Raw genomic sequence first — 22,869 nt, 5'->3', positions numbered from 1 at the left:
TGATCCACTCCCTCATTTACTGCTGCTTCCTAATGTAAAATGCCCCTATATTTATTTCCTGTAAGTATCAGTAGATTCTACAGTAAAAATGCTTATAAACCCATCTCTGCAAACACACAGATGCTAATGCATTATATTTTCTGAACACAATTAGACAAACTGCAGTGTTGCCTTGAGGCAACAAACACAAACATCTTTATTGTATAAATGAATACAAAATAACTAGTCAAACTATCAAATAAACCTCTTTACATATTCACGAGCATGCAAGTATTGTTTAATATAGTTATATTTAAATGTAAACATATAGAATAGTGATATTTATCTTACCGACAATCTGTCCCATGTGGTGCAGCTCCCAGAGAAGGGGTTCCCCACCCCCAAATAAATGACACATCACCTTCAATTCATCATTTCATTAGACAGAGGTGTGTCTCAAAGCAATAGTTGAAGGAAATTATTTTGTTTATCGTTGAAGGGCCAATGTGAGGGCTGAAAATGTGGTTTGTTGCTTCAAGGCAACACTGCAGTACAGGCTCAACGTTTGCTAAGGAAACCAGTTGACCTTTAGTTGCTCAGAGATCTAAGACATTTCAGCTAAAACTTTATAAATAACGGGATGATTTTTCTATATATTGACTAAGTCTGATACTAATCAGTCTAGTCACACGAAAACTTTTAGCGGACTATAGAACATTGTCTCCTGTATACAGTATGCCTGCCTATTGGAGCTTTCCTTTTCTGCAGAATTAAACATTGACATTTGATTTCTGAAGTTCCCACATTCTGCTTCTTATGGACTTCTCAGTCGATAAGTTAGACTTGTTTTTAATGACCTTTGGAGTTATCTTCTACATGGTCCGGGCCTTAAAAAGACAAGTGCCAAACAATCGATACCTCCTCTTTCTGCTCGAAGTGAACAATGCTGCTCCAGTTATGACTTTGGTTGGCTTCCAAACTCTTTTTGCTGTGTGTTCCTCTGACCTCCTCTATGTGCAGCTTCAGCCTTTTAAAGGAAAAAAAGTCAATATAAAGGTTGTATACCTATTTAAAGATATTGAAAGTGGTTGTGGTGAGAAACCCTTTCATGTAAACCACCTAACTTTGCTTCTTTTGGGGTGATAAAATATTCGGTAAGACTTTACTTGATGTTTTACATAAGTAACAGTACATGAGGTTGCCATTATGCTGTCATTAGCGTGAATAAGGTGTCATTTAGCTGTCATTAAGTGACGTTCGCTAAATTATGACACCTTTGGAACTATGACGGCAGTTTTGGGGTTTGGTGCAGGGAAAGGTTAGAGTTAGGGTAACAAACGACAGTTATTGACAGACTTCATGGCACCTTATTCATGCTAATGACAGGTGTCATGTCATAATAATGACAGCGTTGTTATGTCTGTATAGTGGGCATAACCAGTGAGCATAACACTAGGTTATATTGTTAATGTTATATTAAGCATTGCTCTATTTCTGCCCTGGGCTCAGCATTACATCAGCACTGTTCCTATGTGCCGTGATCGTTGCGATGCCTCATAGGAGAAGTTCTGACAGACTGATACGAGTCTGCTGTGATGTGTGTGAAAGACAAACGCAAATAAAATTTGTTGGTTGTGAACACATCAGTGTGTTTTCTGGGAGCTCTGCACCACAGATACAATAAGCGGAAAAACCGCCTCATGCATAAAACTTCAAATAAAGTGTTACCAAATATTCTTCAGCATCCCTGCTGTACCTTTTCCGGAGTGTTCCCTTTCCTATGAACTGGATTTGTGTGACTGAGAACAAGAATAGGAGGATGCACATAAAAGGGTTTTATTTGTTTCATTTGGATTTCAGGACCGAAAACCAAAGTAACAAGTGAGAAAATGGTAAAATAATAAAAAAAAAAACCCAGTGTTTTATTGGTTTTTTTTTTTTTATTTATTTAGGGGAAGTAAAGCAATAACTTGCAGCGCTACTATTGCACACATCAACCTTATTTATTTCTTCTGTTCATCTTTTTATCTTTATATTCATCTTGTTTTGTAGATATTTTTCAATTATGTGTAAATATTATTTATGATATGAATATAAAGCACAATGCAGAATTTAATAGCGATATCTGTTTTCCATAAAAACAAACAAACCTGTGAATCTGTTCCAAACGCAGCTTTTCATTTAATGGCAGATTTATGTTTAGTCTTTTTCATTGGATTGTTAAATGCTGAGTTAGCGGTTCTTTTGTTTTTGGGTCACTGCAGTCTTGGCTTAGCACATTACATCAATACAGACGATAGGATCACTTTAAATAGATGTGCATTGGCACTGATCTTCTCTTTAGTTGTTTGCATTGCACTGCACTGACTCAGCTCATGTCAAACCACTGTACATGAAATCCGTACCCTAACTTTGTTGTTAAAAATAGGACTTGTTCTTTAAAGAGTGATGAACATGATGCAGTAGGTTAGGAGTCTACTGTAGCAATGAGCAGAAACAGTGCAGGGCTTATGATGTCTACTGTAACCAGTGTCTGGATGTTTCCGCCTCTGTAGCACGCAATGGGACAGGTGGATTACAGTCCTGCATGAATAAAGCATTCTTCACCTCCTGTGTGAGACGCACCTAAACTATTCATGAGGGCAGAGGGAACACTAAATCAACTTTAAGTTCCTTTAGGACTTCCACTGCACAGTAAGCAGCCTTGGACCATTACGTTCTAGGTTTGAAACATTAACACTCACCAAAAAAAAAAAAAAAACCCAATATCATTGGTGAGATATTTTATCTGTAACTTGATCCAAGTCACAGTTAAACAACATGAATTTATTTTATTATCTATGCTACTAACTGGAAAAAATGCTCTATAAACATTTTGCTGTGTGGCAACTAACAGAACTAATAGAATTCTGAATTTAGCTTTATTAAAGAAAAAAAGCATTTAAAGCAAGTTAATCCTCAACTGAATTTATTGACAGTTTGTAGTAGAACGTGTAACATTCAATGCATTCCAGTAAAAAGAAAAATAAAAGGCCACAGATTTAAAGTAAACTGGCTTTCAAAAGAGGAATAAAGAGCTGAAGAAAAAAAATTAAAAATAGAGACAGACCAAGATTACAGGAAATCAAGGGACAAATGTGTTTACTATGCAGTATAAATGAAAGGGCCCTTCATAGAAGGAGATATTGGAAACTTCCAAATGTTCAAAAGTAGAACATCATGTTTTTGCTCCATTAAACCTGAAGTTACGTTAGAGAAAATATTCCTTTAGGCTTGGCTCAGCTGCTTCAGGTCATAACGGATCAAAAAGGTACTCCAAAGAATGTATGGATTACTTCTGCATCAGATTCTATGAAGAACAAAACCAATCAGTTCTGCTTGATTTGCTGGGTGATGAAGTGCGTTTTCAGGTTAGCAGTAAATGTATTTTCAATTAAAAAATGCCATTGGGGACTTGAGAAAGTAAACCAAAACGAGACTGAAATATCATATTGTGGATGAACACGAGGCGGTCGGATAAATCTCCAGGAAATTGGAGAATATCACTCGTCTGTGGCGGTTTGTTACAGCTTTAAGTGTTGTGACCGCTTTAGGGATTTGTAGATTGGAAGGTCTTAGAGGAAGCGAGCATTGCTCGGACTTTGGCCATCAGGTCCTGAAAAAGAGACAAAAATGAAAGTAGTTTTATCAAACATGTTCATGTTAACCCCTGAAGAAATCAAACTGTACTTCTTTAAACATTGTGCTTTATAGATAAATTAAACCCCTTTGATATTAATGTCAGGAGCATTCTGTTTTAAATTCATGTTATACTGCCCTCTAGTGGTGGCTGCTGAGATGAATGCATCAATGACAAAAATTGAACGTCAAACATTCACATTTTGTTGGATGGTTTACTCACAAAATATCAAACCTTCCTTCATTCATTCCTTCCTGACTACCATCTTTCTTTTGTTTCTTCTCCGTCCTTACTCATATTTTGTGTTCAGGTTCTGGAGGAACGTTTCCCAACTTTGTATAATCTATGCTCACTTTGGAGCGCTTAACATAGGAAAGACAGACACGCAAAGCAAATTCCACACAGAATTGTCCTAAGTCCAACAGCCTAATAGAAAATGTGTACGTCGGTAAAAATAAGTACCTTTTTCTGCATAAATACATTTAATATTCACAGTATATTCAATTTTCAATATTCTTATCCTTTGAAATTCCTTTTTAAATGACACTTTTTCAACTTCTGGATTCAAAAAATACTTCCAATACCCCTGCTTCCCCCTCTTATCAAAAAATTTCTTCATTATGGGCGGGGCTCTTGAAGCAGTTAAGACACGCCAAGCCTATACTATAAAATCTCCAATGAACAATCTATGCTATGCTAACTAGCTACTCATTACACAGATTGTAGAGCCCACAGGTGCTAGTTTTTATAAAAGTGGCGAGGCTAACTGTGCTTATGTGTGATGCAAGATGGTCCCAAAACATCACATGATGTTCTCAGCCAATAGCAAAAATCTATTGTTTCAACTCATAGAGGGCAGTCACTCAGACATTTTACAACAAAATATGCCAAAATGAAATGCTTTGACTAAAATGTTGAGACCAGGATCAATCAACAGCACTACGTCATACCCAAATACATTTGTATTCAGCAGAAAAAAAGTGGCTTTGGGGTTTAGTTACTCTTTAAAGGGAATACCTCACCCTCTAGGTTCATTTTTTGAGAGATATGTTTGGTTTTTAACACAAAAATATTGGCTTACAGTTATATTCAAACAGCACCAACCATTCCCAGTGTAATTAGTATTTTCCTGGGTTGGGGGTCAGTGGCAGAGCCAGAACGTAGATAATGGTTGGGCCTGGAAAAATCAGGATGGGCCTGATTATTTTTTAAAGTTGATATGAGATGTATGTTAATGATTTATGATAGGCTATACTTACTGTAAATTAGCCTATGGCACAAATAATATACCTATGAGTGGATATACAGCAGAGACCGCTACTCCACAACTGGACCTCTGTTCTGTTAAATTTCACAGTCTGACGAGGTTTTCTGAAAAAGTTGCTCAAAGATAACTGTTTAGCCCGTTTAGCCATTGTCCAACAGCTGTATCTATAGCTGCTCCAGTAACCAACATTCTGATCGCTGGTGAACTTAAGTTTCGGACATTGGCCGATCACTTTAAAGATGGTTTGTTTTTGTTACCGGTCCCAGGCGTGGCGACCACAATAACAAAAAGATTGAACCTGTAAAATAAAGGCGGAGTCTCAGAGGAAGAAACACACGATCATTCATATCCTTCTCCACGTTACGTCTCTAAGTTCCTTTAAAACACATTTACAATTTAACTTCTTTTCAAACACATTTACTATTTACATTTTGTCTATAAATCCAGCTGAAATATATTCAAAACATGTATATACAGTACATACAGTACATTCATTATCTTAGTTTACTCAGCAAAACAAAATTATTAAATAATAAATCAACATTATCTCATTATAACTTTTAACATTATATTCTGTGCATTAAATGAACAAAAAGTACTCTCAACTAAAGTCACATCAGGAAGTCTAGGGAATACTGGAGCAATATACACAAGGTACATCCACTTAATATAGAGATTTTCTCTAAAATAAACATTCAGCGCAAGCTCTCGCGATAACTGCGCAAAATCTTCACTGTTGCGGTTTATGAAACTTCTACAAAATGGTTCAAAAGCTACACAAATCATCACTATTTTACCTACAGTTTCTTTAATAACTAACACAAAGCTTAAAGCTTTCATTTATGGTGACTTTAACCTAGTACTGACCTGTAAAGGCAGAATCTCAGAGGAAGAAACACAGCAGGAACCAGGAAGTGCATCTACTACGGGACTAAACAACTACAGTGCTAAAGGTTCCACTTATCATTCCACTCCTTTACTCTCTAGATTCTACATAGAAATGTGTTTAAGAAATCTAGAACAAAGCTTTTAATTCATAGAATATGTTTTCACAAAATAGAGTTATTTTTTTCATGAATCTCACTGGGTGGGCAATCTGTCAATCTGGGATAGCCTGTGCACATCCAGGCCCACCCCCTGGTTGGGGTCTATGTTTAGGCACCAGCTGACAACCATTGCTTTTATTATAGTGCTGCATCACTCTTCACTCTGTTTCTTCCTCATTTGTATAGTTAACAACTGAGCCAAAAACTGACAAAAGGTTGGAGTGGCACCACGTCAGTCGCTGTTTAATTAAGAGTGATTTCTGCTATAATTATTGAGCAACCTTCTCTCTGAGACGTGAAAGAACAGATAGAAAAGGCTTCACCCACTGGGAAATAGACACTCAGCCTTGAGATGCTTGCACAGCGAGGATGTATTCTAGCTTGCAGCATGCATGAATGAAGGAAACGTCTTTCACCCTTTTAAACGGAACAAATCTTTGAGGGCAGTAGGAACAGCAGTGGTCCTGTCAGTCAGTTTGAAAAACCAAGAAATAGATCCTAGCTAAACGAATCTAATCTACTCTCATCTACCATCGATAATATACATGGGTATCAGGGTTGGGGTAAATTATAATTGTGTAATTTATAATTAACTACAATTATGGCATAATTATGATCATATTTGTAATTGTAAAAAAATATGTTGCTCTCAAAATTGTAATTACATTGTAATTGAGTTTAGAAAATTCACTTTGTAGTTTTAATTGCCATGAAAATTTGATAAAAAATTGTCAATTATAATTGAACATAAAACTGGAGGACTATGTTAAAGTTATGTGTAGTTACAAATATTTAAATATCTTTCATATCAAGCTTTCTCACACACGGACACAAAAAAGTCTCAGACACCCACACCAAAAATATTAAAACCTATATTTTTATTGATTAAGAAGTCTAACAAGGTAACCAATAAATGTTTTTACTGTATTTTACAGCTGATTTAGGACCCGTTATTATAAGAGATGCTAACAGAAAGCTAACACGAGAAGAATGTTATGTTTTATGGGATTAATTATTAAAGGCTCAGTAATTGTTAAAGGTGGGGGAAAAATCAATTCACATATGAGTCGCGATTCTAATCATCCACAATTCTGAATCAATTTATTAACTTAAAAAAAAAAAAAAACATCGATTTTTAAATTTTCTTTTTTAAATTATTTATTTATTTACTCTGATTCAGTTCATCTGCTTAGAGTATTTACTCTGCAAACACTGTAAACTGAACTGAACATACAAATACATATTAGTGTTCTCATAAACTAGTAGGCCATGGGCTTTCAAGATGGCAACTTCCGACTACTACGGCAACAGTGTTAGGCCAAAACACACAAACTTACACAGACCATTACAGTCTATGACACAATCTCAACAGGAAACAACAGCGACTCCAACTTACAATGTATTACATAGACAGCACAAGGAGTGTGTGTGTGTGTGTTTTATTTGTTGAGCATGAATAAATGTTTCCTTTTGTCTTAAGTTTGCCTTTGTGTGATTACATCATTGGAATTAGTTTATTTAAAATGATCTTATACAAACTGTATTGTTTTGATACCATAATTTGCTTTAACACTCTCCGCATTGTAACAATTTTTTAAATCGAGAATCGTTTGAATTGAGAATCGGTTAAAACGAGAATCGATTTAGAATCGAACCGTGACCCTAAGAATCGGAATCGAATCGTGAGACACCCAAAGATTCACATCCCTAGTAATTGTGATTAACTGTAATTGAACTTTAGTAATTGAGAATGTAATTGTAATTTACTTTCTGAGGATAAAAAACTATTGTAATTAAATTGTAATTCGAAAAAATGCTGGTCACTGTAATCATAATTGAATTGTAATTAAACATGGATAATTGAAAATGTAATTGAGACCATGGGGATAAAAATGAATGCGGCACAGTGGCCTGTCCTCAGTCCCATTCCTCAACTCTCACTATAGGTACAAACGTAAATGTTGCTGACCGCAAGGCAAAGGCTCGCACTGCAGAGCAGGAAGTGTTCATTTGCAACCCACGAGCGATTTGTGCAGGCTTGGCTGAATGTCAAGCGTTAAGCTCTTCTGACAAATGAGACAAATTAACAGCCATGATCACAGGGGGCAGGAGGCGTCACATCAAATCACTCCAAATACTCTTTTTCTACAAATTCTCACAGCCACGGCGCCATTAAAAATCATTGTCTACATCAGTGAATTGTCATTACCTCAGCAGAAAATAACACATAAAGGGATAATCACATGCTCAAACTCACAATCCTCACATTTATTTTAAGGCCGGTGTCACAACAAATAAAACAGGTGTCAGTTCACTTTAAAAACAAAAATAAACAAAAATGAATATTTTTTTCTGAGCAAAAATTCATTTTCCGGTAGTGCGCATGTGCATATACGCGCATGTGCAATCTCAGTACGATGTGTACTCATTACATGACACCGGCCTACTGCACTCAAAACGCCACTCACTTTGTTGTTGTCGTTGTCGTTGTGTACACTAGTTAAAATCACTACTCCTCTGTTATTTGTGAACAGATCGGGCTGAAATTTAGTAGGTATAATCTATGGATGTGCATCGTTGCTCGGAACCCGACTTTCAATTTGGGGCCCCCAAAAAACAAAACAAAAGTCGATTTCTCATTTATTTGCGAGTCAAATATTACTACGGTTGGTGGTACCAAATTGTTAGCACATACCAATATATAAATGGGTCCATTACCATGTACGTGTCACGAGGGCGCCAAGGGGACTCCGGTGGCCCCATTTTTCAAATGACTACTCCTTTGTTAGTTCTCGTTAGATGAGAATGCAGCTTGGTATGAATACTCTATGAATGGATATGATGACAGGCTCTGAACCATTTTTTTTTTTTAAATGGGGTAGGGGGCCCACCCCCATTTCCGGTAATTTCCAAATTCATGGGAACAGTCGTGATATATCGTTTGAAAGGTGATTCAACGTAGATAATAGGGATGTAACGATTAATCCTAAGGCAGTTAAAAATTGATTCAGAGGTATCACGGTTCAAATCGATACTCTGAAAATTTAATCGCAGTACTTTTTTTAAACAGCAGAGGGCTATTTATTTATCTATTTATTCTTCTCTTGCCCAGAAGCATAGGTGGCGGGCGAAATGGCCTACTACTCTCAAACATGTTCATAAATGATTCCTAGCCCCTTTAGCACCAAAAAACAATCTGTTATATTACGTGAATTTCTGTAAGTCACATTTTTCTATTAGCTCTGTCTGTTAGCATAGCATCTCTTCTTCACTGCTAGAATAGCTGCATCCGATCACTGGGTTACCAGCACCCTCTGCTAGTTCAAACTAATATCTGATGTAAATACACTACGATGACTGTTAAGGCACAAAATACATTTTCAGTTGCACTTTTGAAAAGAAAAAGAACTATTATGCAGTTTTGCATTGTTTACTGTAGAGCCAGAATTTAAATGAATAGGCTTCTTCTTCAATTTTATTATTCCTTTATTTATTTCATTCAGGATTTATTTTTAGTTAAATTGCATTGATTTGAACAATTTGTCAAGGGATTCTTTTGACAATGAAAAATAAAAGGAAAATAGTACAGTATTTTCCGAAAAAAATAAATGAATATTTTTCAGTCATAATTTGTCTACAGTCCCATTTTGTAAAATAAATCATGAGAGAATCGTTTACTGAATTCTCTGGAACGTGGTACGTGCTATAAAAATTACAGGCCTTGTGCATTATCTATAATTTAAACAGAAAAGTTTAAACCCCTGAGTCGTATGCATACAATATGTACACATGTAACAGAAAAGATTCATACATTGCTTTATATTCTATATTAACATTACATTAAAGAGCATTAATCTAAAGAGGTTTTCTTGATGTTGAACATTTTTCAATATCCATTAAACATCACAGCCTTACTATATGACCCATATTTCAACTCTTATTTAAACGCCTGTGAATTAATATTTAGACTTAACCGTTAAAAAAAAAAATCTCAGGAAGACTGCTTTGCTTATTAATGACTATGTTTTTTTGTTTTTTTAAACTACACATATATTCATAGAAAATCCTGTCAATGTCAAACGGCCTTGATTCTCTGCCGTTGCCGTGAAGCGGTCACAGGAAACTTTAATTGCCATTGTGTGTGTGTTTTTTTTCACAGGGTCACTTTGTCTGTTTTTGACAGCCTGGCACATTGAAAGCAGGAGCTGCCACGCTGAGGTGTTGGAAGCAGAAAGCTGAAGGGGAACAGGCTGCACATCTACCATTCCTCTGAGAGGCAGGGACCTATTTTCACTGCTGAGTGGGAACCTGCTGGCACTGTACGCTGTGTGAAACTCAAATGTGGTTGTGATCTCTCTCTCCGTGTGTGTGTGTGTGTGGCTGCACTGTAAATGGGTCCATGGGTAGAAACCTTCCTCTGGGATTTTAGTCCATAATGACACACCCACATCAAAATTACTGGCTGCACATCCATTGTATTATATATATATAATATAAATGCACTATTGGAATTATATCAAGTGAAGCAACTTATTCTCATGTTTGTGGAAAAAGTCCCAGCTATCCCAAATTATTGTGGTCCTGGTGCTTTTTCTTCAGAGGTTTTGTTATTTGGAATTTGGTTCGGAGTAAAAAAAAAATCTTTCTTTTTACTGTAATGTTCAGTTTGATCTTCAGCACGTCTATATATCAAATACAAAAAGATACTGCCATGTGACTAGCAGATAGCTACATATTTTGAAAATCAGAGTTATACTCCTAATATGGACTTTAAAGGGTTCCTGTAGTGAATTTCAATAGCAATCTCTATCAAAAGATCATATACTGTCTAATACTATAGTGTTTGGTTGGTTCTGGTTGCTTCCGTAGCAGAACACCCATTACCACAAAAGTGGCTGTTGTGGCAAATTCTGTGACCCAACACAATGGCAATTTCGGTCGTTCCGATGGCTGAAGTCTGCATTTACTTGTAAACTTCGGCCACCTTGTGTAAACGCAAAAACAGGAATCACCATTTACCGATAGTAAGGTCAGAAATTGTATCACATCTCTTCCTACGCCAAAGACGCGCACCATTGCAGTGAGCATGTCTGACGAAATGGCAGGTTTAATTAACTCCTGGCCGCTCTAAAAATACTTCACAGCAATAACTGCAATCAAGCATTTGTGACAACTTGCAATGAGCATTTTACGCTGAAGAGGAATTTTGGCCCACTCTTTACAGAATTGTTGTAATTCAGCCACAATGGAGGGTTTTCGAACATGAACCGCCTTTTTAAGGTCATGCCACAGAATCTCAATAAGATTGAGGTCAAGACTTTGACTAGGCCACTCCAAAGTCTTCATTTTGTTTTTCTTCAGCCATTCAGAGGTGGACTTGCTGGTGTGTTTTGGATCATTGTCCTCCTGTAGAACCCAAGTTTCGCTTCAGCTTGAGGTCACAAACCGATGGCTTTTAGTAGACAGTAGAATTCATGCTTCCCTTTATCACAGCAAGTCTTCCAGGTCCTGAAGCAGCAAAACAGCCCCATACCATCACACTGCCACCACCATATTTTACTGTTGGTATGATGTTCTTTGTCTGAAATGTGGTGGTACTTTTACGCCAGATGAAATGAAACACAGACCTTCCAAAAAGTTCAACTTTTGTCTCGTCAGTACACAGAATATTTTGGGGATCATCAAGATGAGCAGTGGTTTTTGTCTTGGAACTTGAAACAGGCCATTTTTGTCTCTTTTTTATGGCGGAGTCATAAACACTGACCTTAACTGAGGCAAGTGATTGGTGCAGTTCTTTAAATGTTGTTGTGGGGTCTTTTGTCACCTCTTGATGAGTCGTCGCTGCACTCTTGGGGTAATTTTGGTTGGCCGGCCACTCTTGGGAAAGTTCACCACTGTTCCGTGTCTTTGCCATTTGTGGATAATGGCTCTCACTGTGGTTCGCTGGAGTCCCAAAGCTTTAAAAATTGCTTAATAAACTTTTCAGACTGACAGATTTCAATAACTTTTTTCTCATTTGTTTCTAAATGTCTTTGGATCTCAGCATGATGTCTATCGCTTTTGAGGATCTTTTGGTCTACTTCACTTTGTCAGGTGGGTCTTATTTAAGTGACTTCTAGATTGAGAAGAGGTTTGCAGTAATCAGGCCTGGGTGTGGCTACAGAAATTGAAATCAGGTGTGATCAACCACAGTTATGTCTTAACGGGAGCTGGGGGGCAAACACTTATTCACACAGGGCCATGTAGCTCTGGGTTTTTTTCTTCTTCTTTAATAAAACCCTTAATTTAAAAACTGCATTTTGTGTTTACTTGTGTTATCTTTGACTAATGTTTAAATTTGTTAGATGATTTAATACATTTAAGTGTGGAAAACATGTAAAAAAAGTAAGACATCAGGAAGGGGGCAAACTCTTTTTCACACCACTGTAAATAAGGCAAAATTAGAAAGTAGAAAATTTTAATTTTTAATTTAGAAATGTATGTAAAACAGTTCGAGATTTACCCAAATACAAATACCTCCAAAGAAGAAGAAAGATAACAAAAAGCTATTTCAGTTAGAAGAGAGATTATGAAGAGGCAAATAGGGACCAAACGGCTTTGGGAGCAGAGCCCATTAGGCAAATGAGGCTGTTCTGAATTATTCAAGATGTGTTTGTTAAACATCACAGATGGGGTATAAGTAGTTAGCTTTGATGACGACAAACAAAAAAGATATATGCCCTCTTTTTGGTCACATTGGTAAAGAGAGAGCTTTGAAATGTGAAAGGCGTGTGGTTTTGCATTTAGGGAGTATCTGGTCTCTAAACCCTGGAAGCTAATTCTGAGACACGCAGTCCAAAGAGAGAATGAGCCTCATTTCAGTGCAAGTTGAACCAGTGTTCATAAAAAGGATAGTGTTACAACTCCAATCACTCTCTATTGACCTCCATTATATCCATTTAGATTGCTGCTTGAATGCTGGCCTATACTTCTGCCCCATTCACTCACCACTCTCATTCACTTCGTGTCTGTGCAACAACTCCTGCAATAAAAGCTTTGACTCTTTTAACACTCAATTATTTACACACCTAAATTAACACAGACCTACCTGAAAAGCTTTTTGAACTCAATTGCAAGACAGTAGTTAAAATAACAACGCAAGAAAGCACAAGATACTTTTTACTGATTTTTTGAAAAGGATTATAATCAATAATTTTCATATTCATCAGAAATTACATTTAAATAACAGTTAATGTTGTCAGGGTTAAAAATAAAAACACAAAATTAGACAAATGCATGCACACTAGAGAGAGGTACAGACACTAAATATACAGGAAACTACTTGACCATCATCTACACACTTGGATAAGCCTAAAACTAAAGGTATCCCAATGCAATTTCGATATTAGAAAGATATCATAAAATAGAAAAAAAAAATATATATATATATATCGGCCCGCATCTAAAGTCCCCAATATAACCACGACAATACAGACAGTATTTTTATTTTTATTGGATTTATTAAGGTGATTTTTCAGCGTCTTCTCATTTATTTATTTTATTTTATTTTAGGATATTATGTTTAAGGTTAACATTTCTGTAACTCATTGGTTCATAATAAATTAGTCAGTGTTTCTCCATCCTACTGTTGCTGAGTAATATTACTCGATCAAGTGTTTTCAAACATCCCACACTGCAAAATAAGTCATAAAAGTATGTATGATGCATACTGAGATCAGACTGGATCGATAACGGTGTCGGCCAATATTACCCAAGGTTGTACGGTAATATCAGTATCATATCAGATGTGAAAAACCCTTTAATGAAAACATCAAAATGCAGAACTTTTCATTACCCTCCGAGAAGCTGTTCTCTCTCTAGTCTAAATGTCAGAAGAGAAAGACAATTTTAAAACAGTGCAGACTGCAGAGTCGGAAAACATTCCTGCCGTTAGGGCCAAGTGGGTAAGTTCAGCAAGGCCTGCCTGCTACTTAACTGGCACTTATCATTTACTTAGCCCTGCTCATCCTAAAATGTTGGCTACATTTCAAACAAGATTTTAAAGGGCCGAAGTGCAATTAGATCCAAGCAGTGCTGCAGCAGTTTCTACAATGATACCAGCCATCGGTGGGTCCAAGTAGCAGGCATTTAATTGACATTATACATAAGATGTCAAGGTAAATGAAATTGGAATTAGTAATCTTATACAATATCCACCGATTGGATACAAATGACCGAGAAACAACCATAATTTGACCATGAGGTCAAATGTTACAACCTCAAAGGTTAGTGATAAACTGCTGTTTTTCACTGATAACATACACAAAACTGCTTTGGCAGGAAAGAAGAACTGGTGGGATGGTGCATTTTTTAAGGACAACCAAGAGGTTATCTGCAGCTCCTTCAAACAAGAAGCATTTACTTTGCGTAGAGCGTTCAAATGAATGTTGAACGTAAGGTAAGTGATAGATAAAATCCTAACTAACTACTTATTGATGCTTGTAGTAGAAACTTTTAAAAAGAGAGGAAGAGAAGAGAGGATATAGTCAGGGTGGAGATAGTCATCAAGTGGCCAGACCTCTGCTCTTGCATTTCAGATTTTTTGGCATTAAGTTTTTCCTCTGTTTGGGCCAGGTTGGTATCTAGTTCAGTCAGCTTTCCTTAGGCCTTGCTCTTTTCACCTCTTGTACTTTCTCGAGTTTTAAAATTTCAGTTGTCTCCTCCACCAGTTGATTGCATTGGTCTGTTCTGGGATTATGTCCTCCTTTACCCTATAGTGAGCACCTCCATATCTGAAAAAAGCTTTTAGACATAGCTCCATGAGGCGATCGTTCTATCCCACTCTTCATTTTTGAAGCAGATGTTCCTCTTAGCTTTCGTGCTCTGCATGGAGAATGATTTTTCCTGTTGCCAAAGCCTGGCAGTAATCTGCTGTTTATCATGCAACAAACCAGCCTTTTTTGCAGCCCACTGCTTCTTGGTTGGTAATTTTCTCCTCCTGGCTTTGAAGAATGGAATCTGTTTCCAATTCTCTACTCAGCATCCTAATCTTGTCGCCCTCACATCAGCCTAAATCTTGTTTTACCTGGTCCAGGGAAAGTTTGAGGTAGGAGGTTTCTTCTAACGCATCCCTGAGGAGCAGTGGGGCAGCAACAGTGTAGAGCCCAGGGAGCAGTTAGCAGTAGAAGAATAGCCGCTCTTCACCCCATTCATTTTGTTGATGTAGATCTCTCATTAAAAAAGGTGTATGAAGCAAGTCTGAAGTTAGAGAGTTTCTCCTCCTGTTGCTCGATGATGAAATATCTCTTCCTTTTCTGTACACTCTCCTGCTCTTCCAAACATTTGCTTTAATTCTGTTTGGACTGTTCCAGTAAACGTCTGAGGCTGAATTTCCTGTTACAGTATCCTCATCTGCTTTTCTTCCTATCAAAAGTTCTTCTGTTGAAAAATCTTGTTGTGGCCAATCTCGTGAAAATTTGAGGTTAGTAATTTCATCTCTCCATGAAGGATGGAACAAGTTTCCATTTCCCTAATCTACATCCTTGTCGGCTATACTTCCCATTGGTTGCTTTGTTCTTGTAAATCCTTTGAAAATTCTAGAGCAAGTCTGAGCTGGGCGAGTTCCTCCTCTTGTTGTTTCACGAGCAAGGATGCATACATTTGTTTTCCTTTTTTCTTTTGCATTGGTTTGAATCTTATTTTGCTTGGTTCAGAGTTTGAGGTTGATGATCTTCTCTTTCTGGCTTTGAATGATAAAAGAGGTTTCCAAATTTAATATGGTTTGTTTACCGCTCTTGGTCTGCTGTGCAAATGCTTCAAATTGGAGATCTTAATCTGATCCAGGGTGTTTAGTTGTGGTTCACCAGTGCAGGAAATTGTACTCTGCTTTTTGGTATGTTTGACTGGCTAGAGCAGTAGTAAGATTAGTAGTACTAATGGTAGTATACAGTAGTGCGAGGGTGCATTTCCAAGGTCAAGTGTTTTTTGCGTTTTCTTTTTTTAAGTATTTTATTTGTTGCTTCACTTAAGCAAAAACTTGAGAAATCCAACCAAACAGTAACAAAGTGGAACTTAGCTGCAGGTAACAACACTGACCCAAACACATTCCGTGCAGGGCAGAGCAGTTTGATATCAGTCAATGGTGAGCAACATGTTATTGATTGATGTTTAATAACATCAATAGAACTGTAGTGCAGTGCAGAGTAAACATTTGCTAATACAAAAAAAAAAAAACTTCCTTCAGTTTAACAGTGGTGAGGCAGAACTTGTTTTCAGTTTTCAACTCATTCTTTTCGACATTTGTACATAGACGAGGTTAAGGTTACATAATATGTAAGTTTCCAGTGCTAAAATGGTTTAGAAGACAAGTGCACTATTTTCATGGTTATTGTGAGATCTGATTTGAGATCAGATTAGCCAACCGTGGATGTGCAGATGACATCACATACAAGCTTTAGCCGTCCACTGTCATTATCAACTCATCTATTACAAGATATGAAGCCAAACAGAATGGATGATGTAACTAATGGGTGTCAGAACAGTCACAGCAGAGGGTAAAGGTGGGCATGCTGGTAAAATAGAAAAATATTTTAAGCAACACTGCCAAAGAATTTGATACTAAATATAGAAAAGTAAATATATAACGCTATAAAAATGTTCTACATCTTTGTGAGTTAATGCACTTTGTGCTTTTTGTACAATGGAGATAGAGGGTACTCAACTTGGTACTCAAAGTTCAGCAAAAAGCTTTGCTGGGATAAAAGTAAAGAACAATACCTGAGTTATTTTGGACTGCACGGAGGATACTATAGATGAAGACACTGCTTTGTCTTTCTCCTGAGAACCACCCCTGTAGAGAGAAGAGAGGAGGCAGAGTGAGTGAGACAAGAAACGAGAGATAAACGAGAAAATCAATCATGTTAACAGAAGAGGGTATACAATATTCATGATATTTTCTGAAACTTGGATGGGCATCAAGAGCAGCAGGAGAAGAGAACAAAAAGGTAAAAAGTAGAAGGCAGCATGTGACCGAGGAAAAGTGAAACAGCCATTTAAAATCAAAACCACCGAGAGCCGCCGAGTATATAACCGCGCAGACAAACCGTGCCAAAACGGTTTGGCTCTGTCCAGAGCTTTTAATCTCTTCACTGTCAGATACTTCATAATTTATCAGAACTTTTAAAAATAAAACAAAAATAAAAAAGAGAACAAGTTGGGCATGAAGTTGATTTAACTGAGCAGGTAAGCAAAAACTGCTGAACTGGTTGCTGATGTTTGAGAATTCACAAGCTTAAGTGATGAGGAAGTGGAACCATTTAGAGCAGTTGTGCTCACGTCCCATGCTCAAATGCGGACTCGGCTACTTTTTTTATGTGTTATGACAGCTTGTTTAAGTGAAAGGACAATCCACAATGACAGGAACTATACATTTAGCCACTTGTAACTTTCAGCCTTATTGAATTACTCTGCCTATGTGCCTGCTTGACTTACTGTGACATTGGGAATGCCCAGCCAAAACACACACAGTTTCAAATATCCACCTGCTCTCCCCTGCACGAAGGGACATAGTTTTAAAATACAAAAAAAAACAGTGATCAAAAATCTGCTCTGTAGCATTTTTCATACTAAAAGCCAATGTGATGCTTTATTAAGTCCTAAAGCTAAGACTTGGACACTGCCCATTACAACTATACTGTACCTTGAAACACAAGTTGTCTTATTAAGGCAAATATGAATTAAATTATGTTCATCTGTTGTTTACAGTGAAAACACACTGTGACAGACACAGAAGCCCAAAAATGGTGCTTAGAGGAAAAAAATGCATTGTCATCAGTGTCCCTGTTTAATGAAATATAATTAACATTTCTGTCACCTCTTTTTTTCACTTTCAATAAAGGTAAATTGCCTACCTAAATGTTCACTTATTCAAATAGACTTTGTATGGTTTAATTGCCAATATTTGATTAATTTCTACATAGAATACAGTTTTTTAAATGATTTATTTTGAGGTCTGGAACATAATTTCCAGTCTAATAAAAATGCCTCCCATTCATGAACAACCTGTTAATCATTGATTGCTTTTATCAGGTGGATTTACATTTTGTAAGCAACATAAAGGATGCGGAAGAGCTACACATTCTTAAAGAATGATTACCAAAAAGAGAAAGGGCTTCCTCAGAAATACGCATCCTAATGCATTTTAAAGGCCAATATATGCTGTTATATATGTATAGCTGTCAGAAATATTGGAAAGAGTAGACTAATCTCATGAAAGCCTCCAAAAGAGACTGTTCATTGGCTTACTCTGTGTGACCTGAATCTAAAGGGTGGAAGCAGTAAACTCAGCACAGACATAACTTTTAGTGGTTATCTGACTGCAAATTTGTCCTGTACAAAACATCCGTGTATAATAGCTTGTATATCTCATGAGAAAATCAGCTTAGACTGTAGTTACAAGCTGAAGGGCTAGGATGGTATCAACATGTCTGATGTATGTTTGTCTGACAGTGCAGAAGCTTTAAGGAACAACCTTTGGCTGTGCAGTCATATCCTATTGTTTGCTTTTGTTATATGGAAGTCATACAAACAGGCCTTTCTTTGCTCAGTGAAAACACTTTCAGCTCCTTTTGGGAAAAGCATCTAAATGTTGATCTGAATTATTGACAGGCTTGTGGAAGAAGCCTATTACCTTGAAGGGTTCAGGCTGGAGGCAGGGCTGGCTGATTGAGACAAAATTCTACTGGGTGAGAAATAAGGAGAGGAACTTGCTGCCAACATCTGTGCTGAAGATAACAAAGTGCTCTTCCTGTGTTCAGTCGGTGACCTGGGAGACGGAAGAAGATGGAACGAGCGGTGAATTCTTCAGAGTCAAGCTGTGACACTTTACAAAAGCAGCTGGAGCATTCGTATCCATGTAAAGATGTCTTAAAGTATCAACTTCAACCGTTCTAAGCATTTTATTACTCTGAAAGTACTGCCTTAAAAAACCCAAAATGCAATAAAATAGGTTGTGCAAAAACAACTTCTGAGAAAGCGTTCACTTCTCACAGTGGCAGCAGACATGCTCAGTTTGTTTGTAGCTGAACAGCCAGTGTGAGTTCTTGACACGCAGCAGGTGGACAAACAAGCACTCTGATCAGCCCCAGACTGTTATACAAGGCAAGGCCAGAAAGCAAAGCTCCATCAGGGGGTCCATGTACAGACAACAAATAGTTTTCATCTTCTTGCCAAAGAACACTTCAGAGACTCCAAATAAATTAAACTTTCAACCACGGTTGTGATTGCATCATTGATAATTAATTACAATTATGGCGTAACTATAATTATAACAACAATAATGCTGTTGAAATCATAATTGAATTGTAATTGAGTTCAGATAATTGACATTGTAATTGTCAAGTCAATTCTATAAAACTGCGAATTATAATCGAATCAAACGCAAACCTGGGGAACCATGTTACAATTCTAAGAATTAAACCTATGTAATAAAATGTTTCATATCAACTTGGATCATTTTATTTCATTTTCATTTTAATTGAAAACTAAAATTAAATCAAGGTGTATACTGAGGAAAAATGCTCAAACGCCCACACTAAAAATATTAATATCAATAATTTCATTAATTAGGAAGCCGAACAAGGTAACCAAGAGATCGGAAATTGTGATTAATTGTAGTTGAACTTTAGTAATTAAGAATATAATTGTATTTTTTTTCTATTTTAATTGTAAATGCTGATAACTGATATCATAATTGAAATGTAAGTGAAAATAGATAATTGAAGATGGAATTGCAATTGAAAAATGTAATTGATCCCAACCCTGCTTTCAACCTCCTCGTTTGGCCCCTGAGGTGAGCAATGCCCCCACGGCCACACATCTACTCCCACCTCGGAGTAAAAAAATCTTAATCAATTATAAACTAGCCACACACACATGCGTGCACACGCACACCTATATAAATGATTTCTTTCAGAAGCAGACATGTTTACACGAAAGGGGCTGAAGCGGTGCTTAATTTAAAAACTATCAGGTCCTGGAGCACACGCCAGTAATTGTTCCGGCACTAAGAGAGACACAAAAATGTCACGGAATACAGTTTTTAAAGAGCCTTTTGCAAACTAAATGGGCCAATAATATCACGTGAACTCAAACAACAAATCAGCGTTAAAGAAGCGCAGACAATTACCCGTTACAGAGCATCCGTCTCTCTGAGTGTCAAAATCTGCCGCGTTTCAGCAACAAGGACAGCGCAAAATCACAGGTAATCTAGCCACAAAGGACACTAAACTTTCGGAACACAAAAACCCACAAATACAAAATATTTACAAACTTTTACACCCAAAACATAAGGCCACAGCTCATCTAATAAAATAGCAGTAGAGCAGAAAATGCTTACCTTTTATTTGTCAAAATAGCCTGCATCCTCGCAACTTTTTAACAACCTGCCTTGTCTTTCATAAGCCAAGAGTAGCAGATCATCTGGAGCCCTCCCTGAGTCCTCATCACGTCCACTAGATAGTTCTCCTCCCATGTCATGTCTGTTAGTGGCAGGTTCTCCTACATTAGCATCATCGCTACAGGTGCTGCTAGTCGCTAAGCTAACTGCTGCTGCTCTCCTCCGCAATTTCCACAGAAACAAACTTTACGTCAGACTTAGCTTCACCTAAAAAGGTTAAAAAAAAAGCTAGTTATCAGCCATTTTCTACCGTCTTCAGAGCTGACAGTGAAACTATTTTTGTGCAAAAACACAGACATAGCGTGGGGGCGTGGCTTGACTTTCCACTCTCTTCCTTATTCGCGCAGTGGGTCTACATTCACATTTGTGTGTACAATGACATTTTCAGTGATTTCATCTAAAAAATAAAAAAAAGACAATATAATACTTCAAAATTCAATTAAACACCTAAAACTGAAAAAGGGGTTGGAATTTTTATTTTTTTAATGAGGTGCTGGATTTAATCAAATAAATGCCTGTCAAAATCTGGGAGGTGCCGGTTCCTGCTCCGGCAAGATACGGCTCAAGTTAAGCTCTGGGCTGAAGATTTCAATTCTAATTTAAATATTAAAAGTGTTTTGGATAACAAATCTAAAAAAAAAAAAAACAAAACAAAAAAAAAATAAAATAATCTTTGACACATGACTTTTTAACAGTTACATTTACCGGGATCTGGAACGCCCTCTGTGTGTTCTGGAGCTGCTGCTGGGATGATGGAGTTCCCGCTCTCGTTCCTCGTGTCTCTTATCTGACGAAGCGCCTCTCCGGTCCCTTCTCCCCGGGGAGTGTGATCGTGATCTAACCCGACAGGAGGACAAAAAAAAGGTAAGACAGAAAGAAGACATACGAGAGAAGAGATGGTACATCTGTAATCAAACACAAGTAAGAAGCCATATGGAAACCTGTGACACTACCACTGTATGGATGACGACTATCATTTTTCTCACCCAAGGCTTTCCAGCTACATGTCTTTGGCCTAAAATGGAGTTCGCCACAGAAACAAAAACACTTTGCAGAATTATTTTCAGTACAATCAACTACTGAATATACCCTCATGTTTTGGTCAAGCTAAAACAATTAGATACCTTTAAAAACATCCAATACAAAACAGAGAAAAACACACTCGCTTCTGATGCCAAAAGAAAAGGGACCGTCTAAAAAAGAAAATACCCAGAAACTGAGCCAGCGTGTGGATAGCTTCTGTTTAAGACTCCTCCAATTATGGAATGCAATCGATGCTGCCGCATGGAAGTAGAAAAGCAATAAAATCAGGAGGATGAATTAAATGAACAGAAGTGGCTTCCAGGCACTTAGTCTTTTTAGTATTTTGGTGACCAACGACAAAGGCTTAAATAAAAATGTAGAGCTGTAGTCTTTTTCCCATAACTACAAAGAATAAATGGAGCTTTGGTAATATAAGAAACAAGTTTTTATATGATGCACTGATGACATAAGTAACTATACGCATGTGCATTTGGCTACAGGTGAGAGAAAAGTACCAACAGCCAAGATCGAAAGTTATTTCACAATCAAGAATTTAGAGATACAATGAAATCACAATTTGAGCTATACAGAGTTTAGATGATTGACAGTGTCTCACCTTGACCTGCGGGACCTCCTGTAGGCACTGGGGAGAGAGTGGGAGTGTTTGCTCTTCGATCTGGACCTTGATCTAGACCTCCTCCTGTGTTTTTTCTTTTTTTTGTCCTTCTCCCGTCCTCTGTTCCTGTCCACGTCTCTATCTCGGTCTCGGTGTCCATCCCTGTCTCTATCTCTCTCTCTGTTCCGATCTCGGCTCGATCCCTTGGAGGAAGAGTAGGAGGATGAAGATGGAGCATCTCTGCTGCTGCGATGGCCTCTGTGATTGTCAGTGGGCAATCTTTGATCCTGAGAGTAGGCCAGCAGCGCGGAATCAACTCGAGGAGGCGCAAGATTAGACAGATCAGAGAAAGCTTCTTCCAGCTAAAAAAAATAAATAAAAAATAAAAAAGAGGATTATAAATACAGCATGCTTTCATACCAAGAAGCACAGCTACTATTTATTTATACGTTTCTGTTTTTTGTTGAGATTTTAGGAGGAAAAGAGATGATTATTGAGGAAAAAAATCTATCTTGTGCACTGACATATTAAATCTGAGTAAATTCCTTAAAAACAATGTAGCAACCCAGCTGACTCCAAAGTTAATGACTCCTTTCTTGCCAAATTGGCACCTAAATGGCTTGGCCTATTTAAAATACTTGGCCAAGTGGGTTCTGTGAACTTAATAACATCAGAGAGAATACAGGGATAAAAGGAAAACTGGCCCATATTTCATATCTTTGACAAAAAATGATGATATGGAGTTTGGCTTGAAGACGTTTCATGCGTCATCCAAGAAGCTTCTTTGAAACTGAAATGAAGAAGCCTTTTGGATGACAGGTGTAT

The 22,869-nt window shown here is 37.3% G+C and overlaps 1 protein-coding gene across 3 annotated transcripts in view; it reads right to left on the bottom strand.

Moving 5' to 3' along the window:
* Positions 1-2,930: 2,930 nt before the first annotated feature.
* The window catches only part of sfswap (splicing factor SWAP), a 93,395-nt gene continuing 73,456 nt past the window's right edge, over positions 2,931-22,869 (bottom strand). For 2 of the 3 annotated variants that reach the window (XM_028462189.1, XM_028462191.1), the window contains exons 15-19: positions 22,045-22,406; positions 21,111-21,242; positions 18,639-18,773; positions 16,727-16,799; positions 2,931-3,634 (exon numbers count right to left, since the gene is read on the bottom strand). In XM_028462189.1, the coding sequence (XP_028317990.1) occupies positions 3,569-3,634; positions 16,727-16,799; positions 18,639-18,773; positions 21,111-21,242; positions 22,045-22,406 (768 nt within the window). In that variant the 3' untranslated portion in view covers positions 2,931-3,568. The remainder of the gene's footprint in view (positions 3,635-16,726; positions 16,800-18,638; positions 18,774-21,110; positions 21,243-22,044; positions 22,407-22,869) is intronic. The other variant, XM_028462190.1, reaches the window with a different exon arrangement.

The sequence above is a fragment of the Gouania willdenowi genome, chromosome 12 (genome assembly GCF_900634775.1).
Source record: "Gouania willdenowi chromosome 12, fGouWil2.1, whole genome shotgun sequence".
NCBI lineage: Eukaryota > Metazoa > Chordata > Actinopteri > Blenniiformes > Gobiesocidae > Gouania > Gouania willdenowi.
This window is presented reverse-complemented; position numbering and strand designations above follow the sequence as displayed.